Below are 18006 nucleotides of genomic sequence, written 5' to 3' on the forward strand. Positions count from 1 at the left end.
AGCCCCCTTCCCCTCCCACCCCCCCAACGGCTTTCCTCAGGGGGCACCGCGCAGCCCCGGGGGGACTCCACGGAAGGCAGCTGGACGTCGGTGCACGACAGCAGCGAGCTGTTTGTGTATAGCTGTAGAAAAATACGATTGCGGTTACTTGTTTGTGAAGTAGGAGGTGAAAACATCCAGAATTCCTTCTCTTGCAGATTTATAACAAGCACAGCCTGTGCTTTGTTGGGACCCCGTTCAGAATCTCCATGTTGTCCCATCTGGATGAAACTGGTCTGAGAAGAAGCTGGAGACATTCTGTTTGGGCGGTGTGTTTTCAGTAAGCTCTTGACTCTCTGAAAAAGGCAGGTGTGTATCGTTTAAGAAGCAGAGAGGTACAGACTAAATGGATCTAAAGACAGCAGTGTTCAACGCAGCTCGTGATGGCAAGGTGCGGCTCCTTTCCAAGTTACTGGCAAGCAAAACAAGAGAAGAGGTAGCCCTACTGATGTCAGAGAAAACCAATGGTGCCACACCACTTCTGATGGCAGCCCGTTACGGTCACCTTGACATGGTGGAGTACTTGTTGGACCATTGCTCTGCATCAATAGAAGTTGGTGGTTCGGTGAATTTTGATGGTGAGACCATTGAGGGGGCTCCGCCGTTATGGGCAGCGTCAGCTGCTGGGCACTTGAAGGTGGTTCAGTGTCTGTTAGATCATGGTGCATCTGTCAACAATACAACTCTAACAAATTCAACACCGCTTAGAGCCGCCTGTTTTGATGGTCATCTGGAAATAGTAAAGTACCTTGTGGAGCACAAAGCAGACCTGGAAGTATCAAACCGTCATGGGCATACGTGCTTGATGATCTCATGTTACAAAGGCCACAAAGAAATTGCTCAGTATTTGCTTGAAAAAGGAGCTGATGTTAACAGAAAAAGTGTTAAAGGTAAGTTAGTTTTTTCGCTTTTCTTGGGGTAAGTGGGGTAAAATTACTCATTTACATGTCTTCAGGAGGCTGACATCCAGAAATATACTTTTAGTCTCATAAAGCAGAAAAGTAAGACATAAAGTGTATTCAGCTATGTTTGTACTGTGGGTTTTTTTTTCCAACTTATACCTTTGTTAGCACAGGTTGTATAATTTAGTTCTAAATTGATATATTTTAATCTAACACCCCTAATTCTTAAAAAGAGTTAGTCATATAAAATATCTCATTTATTCATATGAAAAACCTAATCAACTTGCTGAGAACTCTTTGTAGGAGGTTGGTGTAGCAACATACTCAAATCTGTGAGGATATATTCTGTTTTTTCATACTGTATCTTATCAACCCAAATATGCCACACATAAAACTGACCTGTGTCAATAAGGCTAGTACAAAGAAAGATGCATAAAGGAGAAAAATTATTTTCTACATTAGAAATGAATGACCACTTTGCCATTCACCCTCCACTCCCTCCATATTCTTGAATAATTTTGGACCTTTTTTTTTTCAGTGTTAGTAAACAAAAACATATATTAGGATTAAAGAAACAAAGCTGCAGGTGATAGTGATCCCAACAGAAGGACTTCAGGTTTTGCACAGATCACAAAGGGCATCCATTTGCCCCTGTTTGCTGTTAACCTGGTGTTACCATTCAAAGTGAAGATTTCTGTCGTTTTTGCTGTGATCGTAATTATGTGGACCTCTTAGTTTAACCACTGGGTTTTTTATTATGTCTCAAATATGTATGTGGGTTTGATAGTTGCCTGAAAAGCATACCAATTATTGCAGGTGATGGTTAATTTTTATCTCACTGAGCTAGGATTGTGTTTCAGCAGTTTATTTTATATATATGTGTATATATATAAAAAACTCATCTGCTAATAAACCTTCTTGTAGTGTAATACTTCAGTGGCCTGCTTCTGGCTAATTACATTTGTAATAGTATACTATACTTTACAGTTATTTCTTCTTAAAGTATACTTTGTGTCTGGATTATTTTATGATACTGGTAAATGCCAAATAGGAGAGTAATCTTTGGAAAAGTTGTTCAGTTAAATATGCTATTTTTCAGCAAATCATGCAGATATGTGGGTTTAATGTAAAGAAAGCTAAACTACAGATTTGTCATAGAGGTGGGCAGAGCAAAATAAATCTTCCTTTGTAAGGATTTAAGGTTGCTTATGAATCATCATGGACTTGTGATAGGATAAAAATGTCATTTTTCTAGATAGGTTTCTTGGAATAACAAGCTAAATATAAATTGTGTATTGTTTTTTAGTTTTAAACCAATCCCTTTATACGATGGGTATGAACAGAGCAGCGCTATTAAATATCTGATGTAACAGGGGGAAAGATGTTCCTCCGCAGCTCTTTTTCCCCCTCATTTTGTGTTGGTGGAGTAGGCTTTGCTTTACCAGTCCTTATCATTCACTTTACTAGTGCATTAGTGTTATTTGTCTTTGTTTAAATGACTAGGTGACAGCCACACACTCCTGGGGATTTTCTCAGTGCTCTCAGTTTCTCTGTTATCTTAATTCCTCCCTCTCCCTGCTTCCTTTAGTTTCTGTGTGACTTGCAACTACGCACATGAGCAAAGGTTCATAAGGTATCACTGATCCTTATTTAAATTAAATTAAAAAAAAAAGTTGGATCGGGCATATTTTAGCTCATGAAAATCCATTTTATGTATTGAACTGCCATGTGTACAGATGGATGTGTGTACGTAATATTTATCGGTTATCGGTCAAGTATGGCATGCCTTTTTGTATGTGGGAATCTGCTCTGATATGACATGAACATACTTTTTGGCATCTTAAAGCAGTCTGATCTCTGAAGTTATTTAATAAGCAGTGGTGAGGTAAAGGGAAAGAAAGTACTATAAACCCTGAAAGTGAAAGTCAGTTGTGGAAGGGCAGAAGATCTGAGCAAAACTGGTAGCCCTACAGTATTGCAACAGTATTGCTGAGGCTCAGTAACTAACCTTCTGACCTTTGTTTTGCAAGAATGCTCAATAACTATTAATTTCAAAATTAGTATTTCCAACAGGATTCATTCTACATTGTCACGTTCCACATCAAAGTCTCCATGTATTATTTTCAGTTTCTACTCTTCCCTGCTGTGTACCAAACAGCTGACAGTGTGTCTGTTCCTGTAGTAGGAAGATACAGAGAACCTGAGTGCTCTGCTCTTGAGTAGTAAAAATTGTTTCTATCCTTGTATCTGAACTCTTTTCAGATTGGCCCCTTCCTGGGCCATGGGTGGACAAGCTTATTGTTCTGTCAAAGATAGAAAAGCTTTAGTTACTGTAAATTTTGCCGCATTTAAAATTACAATGCTCCTTATAAGAACAGAACTATATAACTTCAGTAGAGGTGCTGTTGTGGGTGATTACTGTAGATTCTTATTACTCTTAAAACCACAGGGTGGGGTTGATTACTTCAACTATTTCTTGTGTTTTTCCACTGGATTTTCATATTGCAAAGTAGAACTTCATTCATATATTAAAAAGCCAGGAAAATCTAGAGCTGGGAAAGATACAAAAATGTTTTGAAGCGTTGAAAGTTCCAGGGAAAAATCCAAATACTTTGACATGAGAAAATAGCTAAGTACACAGGCCTCTCAGGGTGGCAAGTGAGGCAGCGTATGAAAGAGCGGGTAAAAACATGTGGTGAAATCCTGCTTCTAAATTACAGGCAGAATCCCATAACTGTGTTTTGGATTATGGAAATTGAGAATGCAGAGGTTCTTGAAAGACAGCTGTGGAAGTGCAAAAGTACAGCTAGGAAATGATTAAGATGTTCATAAAGACTTTGGAGTCTGAGTCAGATGAGATGCTACACCTAGGTAAAGTGTAGTTCTGGCAGTGTCTCACAGGAGATGATGGTGAAGAAGGAGGTAACAAGGAGTTTGAGGTAGGTAAGTGCTATGCTGTGAAAGGTGGACAATGATACTGAATTAAAAGTACAAGCCTTTAGTTGTCTTCTTGCTACTGTTTTGCAGATCTGAACTTTCATAGTTCCCCAAACTTTTATGAAGCACATAACACAAATGTAAACAAAAGATTTTTAAAAAAATGTTTTATGTTACGTGAACAGTGTTAGTGGGGGGGGGTAAACTGATTCGTGGGATAAGAAGGGTGGGGTTTTTCCTCTTAGAATAGGGGGAAACAGCAAAGACATCTGTAGATACATTTTTTTTTTTTTTTTTTTTTTTGTCGGAACACAAAAGGCAGCCAAATCAACACTTAAAAAGTGAGTTAATTCACCGTCTTCCCAAGTTAGAGGCTTCTTCAGTATATTACTCCTGGTTTAAGAAACTGTAGATCAAAAATAGCAAAGCTTATTAAGTTTCACTGGTGTATATTAATATCTCAAATGGTAAGTTGTGGGTTTGGGGTTTTATTTGTGGGTTTTTTTTTCAAAAAACAAAAGAAAAAAACCTTAAAGATCTTAAAGCTTTTATGCTGCTTGTAAAAGGAGGAACAGTGTGGATAATGCTAGAGTAGCAGAAACCTGTGTTTTGAGGAGGTAGAACCCTAGAACTAAACCTCAAGTGAGGCACAGACCTACCTTTGTGCTGGAGGAGGATGATGTTCGATGTGTTGCCTGCATGCAGCTTTCTGTTCTGCTGCATTGTGAAGCCTGCCAGTGACCCATTATTAGGCTGGTACTCCCTTACCATATCCAGAACAGACCTCTGGATTCTTGAATACAGTGTTTCACTTACGTCTTTCTGTGCAGTCTTCATTTCGCTGCTACGTGTGGGGAGGTAAATGCTTACTCTTGTAGTTCAAGTGGTAGCAGTCTTTGGGACTTCTCTCTTGGGGATATACCTGGGGCTGTGTTTGTTGGATTTTATATTTAAAATAAAATATTTCATGAAGTTCCCCAATAAAAGTAGTTGGCAGGCAGACCATTTTAAAGGGAACTTACACTTCTGTTCGGACTCCAGACAGGACACTTAGATCTTGCATTTTGAAAATTTGCAATGCAAATTTTGATAATTTGTGTTATGCGTTATCCTCCTCCACCAGACTTTTGCTAAAATAATGGAGATTCATTCCTTTCCTTTCTGCAATTACCGAGTTAAGTTATAGATGAACTACACAGGTGCTGATAACAAGGATGATCTGAATGTAATGGTGCAGGGAATAAGAACTCTTTTCCGAAGTATGTACTTGAAAGACACGTATTTTTTCTGAACATGGCTTGTAAGTCTTTCCATTGTTCAGCTGCTTAGTATATGGCCTCTTTCTTTTCAAAGTGATATTAGTGGTTTTCACTGGTGGTCTTCACTAACTCGGTCCCTCTTCTGTTGTTAGCAGACTCATCTGCTAGCCAAAAGACTAATTTTCCTCCTCTTGAGTTTTAGAAGATGTCATAAGAAGTGCTGGAGTAAGTGTTCATTTAGTTGTCTCTTGAGATCTGCACAAAAGTGTTTGGTTGCAAACCCTGATTCTTTGTTGTTCATTGTCCTCCATACTACTGCAACAGTTGAAGGGACTCATGTATTTTGAAAATGCAAAACACTATGATTCTAAATTTTGTTGGTTTTAGATTCCACTGTTTGATTAGAATAGCTTCGCAAAATAATATGGAGGACAAGGTTTGTTGACTTTGCTTCCTCATTTTGGAAGGTATAGAAGCATACTGGCCTCAGTCTCTATGGGTACTGTATCAAGGTTATACATATAGTAGTACTATATCAGGGCTAATGCTGTTTCAGTGTTGTCATTTATGTGTGGTACTCAAAAATGTAACACTCAAACCTGCTGGTAAGGGGAAAAAAAGTCTTTTACAGACTTGTCAGGCACAGAAATAGGAGAATTAGAGAGATTCACACTCTTTGCTCTATGATCAGTGTGGTTTAGTATGAGCTAAAAATAATTAATTTTCTCTTGCAGTAAACATTAAGGAGTCTGACAGGTTTGTTCTCTTCGGAGGTTTTTTGTCTTGTCTGCTTGCCAAGATTCATTGGGGCGGGTTGGGGGGGGAAACACTGAACAAAAAACCAAATCAAAGCTCCCTTCACCCCCGCACCCCCTTGTGAATAAACCCTTGCTCTAAAAGTGTTCTGTGTCCTTTTTTGTTTTTTCCTTTTTTGGCTGGTATTACATGGCACAGTGCACTGCATCTTGTAGATATTTTGTGTCTGATGCTGTGTGGAAACTGAACTTCAGTAGGAATGTCTGTAAATAAAATAAGGAAGATGCAGTTTAAAGGACTAAATTCTTGAATGTCAACTAAAAAGTAGTTTATGATGAACTTAAATGATGAATAGCATGCTTTTTATTGGTAATCTGCATAATACAAGTTCTTGTGAAGTACTTTGGTGAGCAGGCAAGCAATTATTCCATTACAGAATATGGAGCTAGATTAAAGTAACTTGTTGAGATTAGCAGTTCTTTTGCAATTTTTACTTAATTTCTTCTTAAAGGGAAGACATACTTTTAGTTTTTCTTTGTCATACATACTAAGCGTAGGGGTGCATTCTTCTGCAGTTTTCTTGCGTATTATCCTTGTTTGTATGTATGTAGCAATACATTTTTGTAAAAACTCAGTAAAACTCTTGGAAGACTTAATTAGTTCAATTGCTCTGTTAGAAGAAAATCAATGTGATACGAACAACTTCACTTTAAAAGTGATGATTTCATCTGTAAGGCTGCAAAGATAAATACATGTAGTTAGTTTTACATACTGGTCAGTCATTTAAATTAAATCTTTTTTCTCTTATGTTTAAAAATCTTGGATTAGAAATCAGATTGATACTAAATTTTAACATGTTTTACTGCCCAGAAATTTGATCAAACATTTTATGAGTGTTAGGAAGTAGATTAACTTAATTGGTTGCAAATCAAGTCAAATAATTTTCTGTGTCATTGCTTAATTTTCTTTCATTCCCATGTCACAAGCTACTAGTCTATTTTGGGAAGTATTTGCTTCTGACACAGAAAGACATGGCCTCATTATGAATGTGAATGCCCACCCCCTACTCCAGTAAGCTTTTGGTAACATGAGATAGTTGGAGAATTAGTTCTGTGATATGTGAAATGTTTGTGTAATATTCATACCACTTTTAACAGATGACTGTTACAACAGAATAAAACAAGAAACTGTGGTGTCAACTGACCATACCATTTTCCATAATTTCTTTTTGCAAGATCTGGAAGGATTGGAGGTGGTGTTATTCCATGTCCTTGTTGCTAAGTAGAGGAAGTTATTAGGTAATGAGAATAGCAAAGTTTTATACAGATAGAAAAGGTTTGCAAGCAGTGTTAGCAATAGAGTATGGTGGCACTCACTTTCTAGCAGAGAAGTACTGTGACTACCAAAACATTTCCATCCAATTTTGTTTCTGTGCAAGAATGATGAACCTTTCATGTTGTTGTAATATTAGCAATCTTCTATATGTGATTAAATTCCTGCAGATCATTTTGGAATTAAAAATGGATCAAGAAAATTTAATGAAACCTATTTTGAAATAATCAGTCACAGTTTAAAAAAATACTTTGACTTGACCAACATATTCGTATGTATCCCTTGGAAAACTGCTTATCGAAGAGAATGATTTTCAAATAACTTTTATTTTCAGCCTTTTTCCTTTTTAATATAGCAGTAAATGTGATGTTGCCTTTTAGTTTGCTACTGAATAAATTATGTTACAAAAATTGAATTAACTGCTGAATTAAGTTCAGCCATTGTTTATTCCTGTCACTATAGACAATATAATGCTTTTGAAATGGCTCAGTTAATTCACAGAATAGTGGTTGATTTGCTATATTTATTTGAACTGTTGTTCAGTTCCTGGCCAATATGCTGAACATAGACTTTGAATTAGATATTAAGGCCGCTGCCATGTTTTCTTTCAAGTTCTTCCTCAAATTTAATACCTGATACTTGAGAGGTGTAGATGGCTGGTAATCTTGTTATTTCTTAAGGCTGGGGCTCGTGGTTTTTAAAGTTGTCAGCTCTCTCAACTATCTGTCTACCCATGCCCACTTTTAGTCTATGGAAACTTGTTTTTTTACCATGTATCCTTCCCACTGCTGTATCTGTACCATCAAGTCAAACTGAAGTGAGGTGCAGCCACTAAAAATTAGTGGTAATGGTCTTCCTTTATTAGTTTGTACATGGCTTAAAATAACCGTGGTTATTTTAACTCTAAGTGCTACTACATTATAAGTAGCTAAAAAATTACACTACTTTTGATATGCTGTCAGTAACAGCTGTTTAAGCTTAAGTTAGTAATTGTACAATGAATAAAAAACCCTTTTTTTTTTTTTTTTAATGAATGATATCCAATTGGACAGACTAGTGAAATTCCTTGGAGTCTTAAGCATATTTCCACATGTTCTGCATAGCTGCATTGTAAATTAATGACATACAGACTGTTGGATTGGACCTGAATTTACCCAAACAATGGCCAAGCTTAATTTGTGTGGACTTTTTTCAGTATTAATATGTCATAGCATATATGCCTGGCAAGTGAGAAGAGTGTCAATAGCAGCATTATATGGTGATGGGTCTACAATATGCAATATGAATAGCTGCCATTGGTCCTATTGTCAAAGCCAGCAAAATGTATATTAATAGTTGTGAAGCAATAGTAAGAACTTTGATGTTACTAGTACCTTTTGGTTTATTTCTCTTTAATATGCTTTTATGCTACCAGTTTTTAAATATCTTAAAATACTGACTTGAAGGTAGAAAATAGGTGCCAAACCCAGTGTTTCGGAGCTCTGCTGTGAGGGACGGGATATGGACTTGAATACACTCTGAAATGGCTGTATTAGTGGTGTATTAGCCAACACCCAGATGCATCTGGTTTTGCATTCATCACTGAGTGCAGAAGTGCAGATGGTCTGAGGAACCACCCAGTCTTTAGTTCTGGATTGACTGCTGTAGTTGCATTTTAACTAGACTTTCTCCAGCATAGCAAGAAAACTTACAATGTATATGTGTTGGCAAGTTTGTGTATTTCTCTGCTTTTGACACCTTTCCTTCTTAGGAATTTAAAGATCTCGTGCATCTCATTATTGAGATATCAACAGTTTTCTGGTCTGCGATGTGTAATAAGGGCAGAGGGAGTTACAGTTGAGAAACTATACATGCCAAATTCTTTAGACTTCACAGATATATTTGGTTAAATCTCTGTTCCTGCTGGTCTCGGTAGAGACTGTAGCATGGCCAGATCTGTAACTGACTTTATGCTCTCTATTAGTGCTAAAAATGCATAAGGTATTAAAGATCACTTGCCATTGTATGAACTGGTTTAGCTTTGTGAATCTTGATCTAACAGGTAATTTCAGGTGCTGCTTTGTGTCAGGGTGTCTCCCTCAGCTTACTTGTTAGCAAATGATAGTAAAATCACTGGCCACTATTAAGAAATGTTTCAGGAACAGAATATTTTGCATGTTCGCTGTCTGTTAATAAAACAACCTGATATTTTCTGTGGTGGTTTTTTTTTAATGTTTGGAACTGGCACTTGAAATACTGGTTGGGGGACAAAATATGTTCATAGCTCTGCTATAATTGCAAAAAACTGTTAAACTTGGGTCATAAGCTTTTGAAAATAACTTTTTAAACAGCTTTTGTATGAATTTGATTAGTGTGGCAGCTAAATTTTGGTATCTGATGAGCCTGGATTGAGACTCAGTTTGTCCTGAATAACTAACTGCTGCTCCTTTTTACGCGCTGTTCTTCTGGTTGCTGGAATTGAGAGCAATAAAGAGGCTACTTCTTCAGATGGTCCATAAACAAGTTTGAGGAAGCAGCAGCAGACCAATTTGCATGTAAAGTTTTTAGAAGTGAAAGATTAGAAAAGGAAGATAGAGGAGGAGATGATTGGGATACTAGTGTGGAAACGAAGGCAAAATGCCCACTATCTATTAGAAAAAAGCAGTCTAAACAGGTTCTCCATACTACGTTTTTCTGCATAGCAAAACTTGCAAAAGCATTGGATGAACACTTTCTTGTCTCAGTGCCTTGTCAACAGAAGATATAAGCAATCTACTGCACTATAATCTGCTAATTCTAAACACAGAATAGAGGTCTACATTGTAGACATTGAAGGTGTATGTATGGTTCTGCTGGTGACAAGTGGGTATTGAATTTAGAGGACAGTCATTATGGTTTGACCATCAAAGTGCGCTTGCAGCCCAGAGAGCCAACCACATCCTGGGCTGCTTCAAAAGAAGCACGGCCAGCAGGTTGAAGGAGGTGATTCTGCCCCTTTATTTCGCTCTGGTGAGACCCTGCCTGGAGTACTGTGTCCAGCTCTGGGGCCGACAACATAGGGAAGACACAGACCTGTTGGAGGGCCACAAAGGTGATCAGAGGGCTGGAGCACCTCTCCTATAATAACAGGCTGAGAGAGGTGGGGTTGTTCAGCCTGGAGAAGAGAAGGCTCTGGGGAGACCTTATTGCAGCCTTCCAATACTTAAAGGGGGCCTACAGGAAAGATGGGGAGGGACTCTTTATTAGGGAGTGTAGTGATGGGACGAGGGTAACAGTTTTAAACTGGAAGAGGGTAGATTTAGATCAGGTATTAGGAAGAAAACCTTTACTTTGAGGTTGGTGAGGCACTGGAGCAGGTTGCCCAGAGAAGCTGTGGATGCCCCATCCCTGGAAGTGTTTAAAGCCAGGCTGGATGGGGCCTTGGGCAACCTGGTCTAGTGGGAGGTGTCCTTGCCCATGGCAGAGTGGTTGGAACTTGGTGATCTAGACCTATATCAGGTTCTTAGAATTAAAAAAAAATTGAAAAAAAATCTGTTTCTGAAACATATTTAATAAGTATCAATGTTGTTTCTGTGTATACATGTACTAACTTCAGATGTTTGCTTTTGAATTTGTCCCATCTAAGACAATGTAAACAATATGTTATTGGCAGAAAGAAGGTGTTAGCAGAAAGACTTTACCTCCATTTTAGTTTTAATTTATTTCTGTACAGTGTTCAGCTTTTAAGACACATCTCAGGCATGCTTTGGGTTTGAGTTTCGTTAGCTAAATACTCTAGTATAAAGAGTGAACTGCACATTCTGGAGATCAGAGCCTGGAAAAAAAGAATTAAAGTATATGAATATAAATAGAAGCTGTTTTGATCAGTAGACTGTGTATCTACAAATACACACTTATCCCAAACATGAGCTGAAGATTTCAAGACTACTGCTTTGTTTCCTAAGCCACCTAAGTTCTGTTAGAGATTAGAAATACAACAGCAAAGTGCACTTGTAAATTGCTGCAAAAATGCAAATAAGGGATTTTCAGGAAACTTCTCTCTGAACTTTTAAAAGCCAAATCTGATGACTATGAATGGACAGAGAACCCTTAGAAAAGGTCTCATTTATGAATGTGGAAACTTGCTGACAATAACAGAAACTGATGATCTGATGGGCAGTTAACTGGAATTTTCAGGGCTAATAATGTAAGAAATCTTAAGGGGGGGGGTGGTTACATGACCTTTCTGTTAATAATTTACCTATTAATTTAGTGGGAGACTGAAAAGTTACTAGGCCTGAATCTGTAGTATATACATATATTATAAAGAAGAACATAGATTTAAGTTGTGTAATTTAAAAAGCAGTCAACCACATAAGATACTTTGTTATGTTGGGAGGGGAGCAGGAGAGTTTGTCTCTATCTTTTTCCATCTCCTCCAGTAAAGTGCTCATATTTGAAGTTAAGCAAAATTTTCATCTAGTTGAAGCCTAATAGTTAAATATTTAACTCTGGTGTCCAATGTTTGCTTTCTAATTTTGTGTGAATAGGGTTTTCAAACAGGTTGCATTAGTGCTTACTAGAAATTTCCCCACATGGTGTTAGAACCAGAGTGTCTTTAAATAAAAGCCTGTGCAATGTCGTGCTAATGAGAAATAATCTGCATGTAAACGATAAGACACTTACAAGATAGATGGCTGCATGCTGTGCGTTGAAGGCATTATATTCTTCTTGGCTTTGGGAATCCTAATCAGCAGAGCAAAGGGATTAATGTGGGACTTCAGGATAAATATCTAAGAAAGCATTAAGAATAGTTTGTCTGGGTATATACATGTGCTTTGCAAACTGTCCAGCTCCCTCAGAATATACTGCCAGTCTCAAAGGCCCCAGCTGAGATGAAGGGCCTGTTGTGATGGATTGTATTTTCCGTTGTGTACAATTATTGCTTCAAAACATGTAAATCAAAAGGGTTGGCAGACATAGGGAGGAAAAGGTATAGTGTAGAGGCAAACAAAGCCCATGTTGAGTTAGTCCCGCTCTAATTTTCATACAGATCTCATTATTTTTTAATCAATGCTGGAGACAGAGAGGAAGGGAAATTTGACAAGGGAAAAGTGAAGCAACACGGAGATAGCAAGCTTAAGTTTCTGTTCCTTACTTGAAAGTGGATACAAAATCAATTATAGAAGAGATCTTTCAGTTGGAAGGGACCTAGAATGATCATCTAGTCCAACTGCCTGACCTTTTCAGGGCTCATCAAAAGTTAAAGCATGTTATTAAGGGCATTGTCCAAATGCCTCTCAAACACTGACAGACTTGGGGCATCGACCACCTCTCTAGGAGGCCTGTTCCAGTGTTTGAACACCCTGTGGCAAAGAAATGCTTCCGAATGTCCAGTCAAAACCTCTCCTTGCGCAGCTTGGAACCATTCCCATGTGTCCTATTGCGGGATCCCAGGGAGAAGAGATCAGCACCTTCTTCTCCCCTTCCCCTCCTCAGGAAGCTGTAGAGAGCAGTGAGGTCGCCCTTCCACCTCCTTTTCTCCAAACTAGACAAACCCAAAGTCTTCAGCAGCTCCTCAGAGGACATGCGTTCCAGCACTTCCACCGGCTTTGTTGTCCTCCTCTGGATGCATTCAAGGACCTTAACATTCTCCTTAAATTGTGGGGCCCAGAACTGCACACAGTACTCAAGATAAGGCCACACCAGCGCTGAGTACAGGAGGATAATCACCTCTTTTGACTGGCTTGTTATATTATGTTTGGTGCACCCGAGGATGGAGTTTGCCCTCTCGGCTGCCAGGGCACACTGCTGACTCCTATTGAGCCTTCTGTCAACCAGCATCCCCAAATCCCTTTCTGCAGGCCTGGTGTCCAGCCACTACTCTCCCCAATTTATATTGTGCTTAGTGTAACTCAATCCCAGGTGCAGAATCTCGCCTTTGTTCTTGTTAAATTTCGTGCCATTGATGATTACCCAGTGCTCTAATCTGTCTGTATCCGTGTGCAATGCCTCTCATAGTATGAGAGAGTCAACATCACCTCCCAGTTTGATATCATCACCGAACTTGCTAATGCTTGCTAATGATGCATTCAACTGCTGCATCCAGATCATTGATGAATATATTGAACAGAACTGCCCCTAGAATTGAGCCCTGAGGAACACCACTGGTGGCCAGTCGCCAGCCAGATGTAGCCCCGTTCAGTACACCCTGTTTAGCTCTGCCCTTCAGCCAGTTCTTCACCCAGCACAGCCTGTACCTGCTCATCACATAGCTGAACAACTTGTCCAGAAGGATGCTGTGAGGGACGCTATCAAAAGCCTTACTAAAATCCAGGAAAAACTGCATCCACTGCCTTCCCCTTATCCACTAGGTGGGTGGACTTACCGTAGAGGGATTTCAAATCAGTTAAACGGGACTTTCCGTTTGTGAACCCATGTTGGCTGTGCCTGATGATTGCATTGTCCTTAAATGCCTTTCAATAGCTCCCAGTATGATCTTCTCCATAATTTTTCTAAGTATTGAGGTTAGACTAACAAGCCTGTAGTTTCCTGGGTCATCCCTCTTACCCTTTTTATAAATTGGACTTATACTGGCTAGCTTCCAGTCAGCAGGGACCTCCCCAGATTCCCAAGACCTTTTGTAGATGATCGAGAGGGGTTCTGCCATAACATCTGCCAGCTCCTTCAGTACCCTGGGGTGAATCCCATCAGGCCCCATGGACGTGTGGACATTCAGCTGATACAGCTGGTACCTTACAATTCCAGTGTCCACAAGTGGAAAGTCACTGTTCCTGCACTCGAGGTCCTCTGACGCCGGGGACTGGGCAACCCAAGATCTGTCTGTATTATTAAAGACTGAGGCCAAAAAAAAGCATTGAATGCCTCCCCCTTTTCTTAATCCCTATTAGTCAGGTAACCATCTTCAACAAGTATCAGTCTGATGTTTTCTTTAGACCTCCTCTTGCTATTAACATACTTTAAAAAAAACCTTCTTGTTGTCTGACACGACACTGGCCAGTTTCAACTCTGAGCTTTGGCCTGTTGTGTTTTCTCCCTGTGTAGATGAACCACAGCTCTGTAGTCTTCTTGCAAAGCCTGACCTTGCTTCCAGAGATCATGCAATTTCTTTTTCCTCTTGAGCTCCATGAGGAGTTTGCTTTTTGGCCAAACTGGTCTTCTGCCACACTATTTTGACTTCTGCCACAATGGAATCTCCTGCCTCTGTTCTTTATGTAGTGGACAATTCTGTTTTAATTCTGTCTTTTTTGAATAATGAGACAAAAATGCCCTTAAAACCTGTTCAGTTCTTTCAGGCAAGCATTTTAATTTGTATAACTGCTTGGAAGCCTTGATATTTAATCAGATCTTGAATATTTTGACCTGTCATTTAAGCCTTTCATAGTCCATAGATGTCAAAACAGTTGTTATTTTTTTTTTAGCTATTAATGTTTGGGGGTTTTAACTACTTTTTAATTATTTTTTGTTAACTATTTGCATGGCAGGGTTTAGACTATAATTTGATTACAGTTTGCATAACTGTGTTTCTTCTCTTGCAGGAAACACGGCATTACATGACTGTGCAGAATCTGGAAGTTTGGAGATCATGAAGATGCTTCTCAAGTATTGTGCTAAAATGGAAAAGGACGGTTATGGAATGACTCCCCTTCTGTCAGCTAGTGTGACAGGCCACACAAATATCGTGGACTTCCTGACCCAACATGTACAGACCAGTAAGGCTGAGCGCATAAATGCTCTGGAACTTCTAGGAGCAACATTCGTGGACAAAAAGAGAGATCTACTCGGTGCTTTGAAATACTGGAAGCGAGCTATGGAAATGAGATATAGCGATAGGACTAATATCCTGAGCAAACCTGTGCCACAAACACTAATTATGGCGTATGATTATGCTAAAGAGGTAAACAGCTCAGAAGAGCTAGAAAATCTTATTGCAGACCCTGATGAAATGAGAATGCAAGCGCTGTTAATTAGAGAACGTATTCTTGGCCCTTCTCACCCAGATACATCCTACTATATTAGATACAGAGGTGCTGTCTATGCAGACTCTGGAAACTTCAAGCGTTGCATCAACTTATGGAAATATGCTTTGGACATGCAGCAGAGCAATCTTGATCCACTGAGCCCTATGACAGCCAGCAGTTTGCTATCATTTGCTGAACTTTTCTCCTTCATGCTGCAGGATAGGGCAAAAGGTCTGCTAGGCACTACTGTCACATTTGATGATCTCATGGGTATACTGTGTAAAAGTGTTCTTGAAATAGAACGGGCCATGAAACAAACCCAGTGTTCTCCTGATCCAATACAGCTGAACAAAGCCCTTTCCATCATTTTGCATTTAATTTGCTTGTTGGAGAAAGTACCTTGCAGCTCAGAACAGGAGCATTTTAAGAAACAGACTATTTACAAGTTTCTTAAGCTTCAGCCTAGAGGGAAGAATAACTTCAGTCCACTTCACCTTGCTGTTGACAATAATACTACATGTGTGGGTCGCTACCCAGTTTGTAAATTCCCCTCTCTACAAGTTACTGCTATCCTGGTGGAATGTGGTGCTGATGTAAATGTCAGAGACTCAGATAACAACAGTCCGTTACACATTGCTGCACTGAACAACCATCCAGACATCATGAATCTTCTTATCAAGTCAGGTTCACACTTTGATGCTACAAACTCGCATAAACAAACTGCTAGTGATTTGCTGGATGAGAAGGAAATAGCAAAAAATTTAATCCAGCCCATAAATCATACTACATTGCAGTGTCTTGCTGCTCGTGTAATAGTGAGTCATAACATATACTATGCAGGGCACATCCCTGAAAAACTAGAGAACTTTGTTTTACTCCATAGATGATACTGTGGAGTCCCAGAGTACTGTTTTCGAAGCACGACTTGGTGACAATATTTTCCTTGAGCACTGTTGTGATACACCAGCGTTCCCTTAGCTTGCTCCATCTTGCTCTTATTGGCTAAAGCGTTGTTAGCATCAGTTCTGCAGAGTTGGTTACCCAGTATTTAATATGAATATGCCATATAATATATTTTGTGGATTATTTAGAAATGTAATGCCATATTTAGACTCTTAAAATTGTCTGCCAAAGGCTTGTCTATTCTGGTCTTATTTGCCTGTTGGGTGTTTGGGACTGAGTTGAGTATTTTCCACTGATGTCTTTTTACTATAACTGTTATGTGGATTTTATACAGTTGGAAGGTCATCATTTTTTGGTTTTGCTTGAGCATTTCTACTCTTACTCTGTTCTTTTTCTATGGACTCATTGCTAAACTGTACAAGTTGTATGGACTTGTTAACATTTGCAACTACCATAAGTGCTTTTATCTTCTCTATGCACTGGCTTAAACATGACTGTTGTGTGTGAGCATATTTCTATGCAGCACTTGGCCAATTTCAACTTAAATGCCAATTTTGTTTTGCAGTTTGTGTGGAGCTCTTTTGAGAATGCTGTCTTCATAGCATGATGAAATTTGGAGTTATTTATCAGCTCTCCAAACTTGGGTTTGACTTTTTTGACTGCTGTAACTGAGGTTGCTTTCCTTTTGATCCTCTGGAAATTTGTTCTAAATTTGGGAGAAGAAAATCTCGCTTTTTCATCATAGTCCAGTTGAACTTTAAATCTGAAAATTGTTTTATTGCATTGTGCAGTTAGGGGAAGAGTCCTCATTATGTACAACTGACACCTTCCCCTTTGCACTAATGTCTTGCTTGTGCTGGTTATGTGACTAGATGTGAAGTTTGCTCAAAGTTTAACCTCAAACTTAATGATACACTTTAATGACAAATAGATCAAATGTATGCTGTAGTTTAAAATTTACAAATCAACTTTAGCTACAAAAGAAACTAAAGCATGTTGGTGGCATGATGCTTATCAGTCCAGATCTAGACATCATCTAATATAGTAAGTGGCTGTATGCCAGGGTATTGGAAGTTCTATAGCAGTGTCCTTTTTCCTTCATTTTAAGTATCTTTATAAATACTTGCATGGATTTTTCATCTCTGCTATGTCAGCTGTACTTAACAAAAAGCGGAAGTTCTATTGTGTATATAGCTCCTACTTAAAGTACCTATTTTTATAATATTTGCACAACAGCTTAGCTTTTACAACAGAAAGGGCTCTTTTGACTTGATAAGAAATCTGTCAATGAAGATCATAAATGTGAGTGCGATTCAGGTAATTAATATAATTCAGCACTTTACTGGTGATTACTATTAGAATTTATTATGGCACATTAGCCCTGCAAATGTCTTAAAAAATCATTTCTGTTGGATAGAATACAGTTTACTTGCAAGTTTAGTGGTCTAGCATATTGGGTATTTTTGACTTGATGTTTCATTTCAGTGGTGGGCAGTAAGTGTACCTATGGGGTTCTTGCTCCAGAAGTTCAACAAGTTGATTTAGGCCTTTGTCAGGATAGAGATACTTAGAAGCCAAATGAATTAGATAAAGATAAAGTTGTTTGAGGAGGGTGTTCTTTAATATTTTATTTTTAGTTTCATTTTTAAGATGATGTTAGAACATTTTTGTAGTTTGTGAATTAAGTTGAGGAAGAATGTGTCTTGGGAGCATATAAGAATAGTTCTTCCTTGCTTTTGGGCTGTTTTGGGGTTCCTGTTAGTGTACAGCGTGGTGCCTACTAGCTTAGCCATTCTTAGGAAAAATATGGGGATGTTTTTAAACAAAAGTTTGTTGAAAGCAGTGCTGTTTGTGTATTGCCACTTTCAGACTCTGTATTTTGAAGCAACTTTCACCTGTTTGTCCCATGCTTTGTCTACGATGTATGAAATTATGAGA

General features: G+C 38.7%; 1 protein-coding gene across 1 annotated transcript; it reads left to right on the plus strand.

Moving 5' to 3' along the window:
- The first annotated feature begins 292 nt into the window (after positions 1–292).
- On the plus strand, positions 293–17291 carry FEM1C (fem-1 homolog c (C. elegans)). Its single transcript, XM_009893804.1, has 2 exons — positions 293–929; positions 14743–17291. Exons 1-2 carry the CDS (start codon positions 386–388, stop codon positions 16050–16052), a joined length of 1854 nt encoding a protein of 617 aa, XP_009892106.1. The 5' UTR covers positions 293–385; the 3' UTR covers positions 16053–17291.
- Positions 17292–18006: the final 715 nt, after the last annotated feature.

Source organism: Charadrius vociferus, unplaced genomic scaffold, assembly GCF_000708025.1.
Source record: "Charadrius vociferus isolate BGI_N301 unplaced genomic scaffold, ASM70802v2 scaffold158, whole genome shotgun sequence".
Taxonomy (NCBI): Eukaryota; Metazoa; Chordata; class Aves; order Charadriiformes; family Charadriidae; genus Charadrius; species Charadrius vociferus.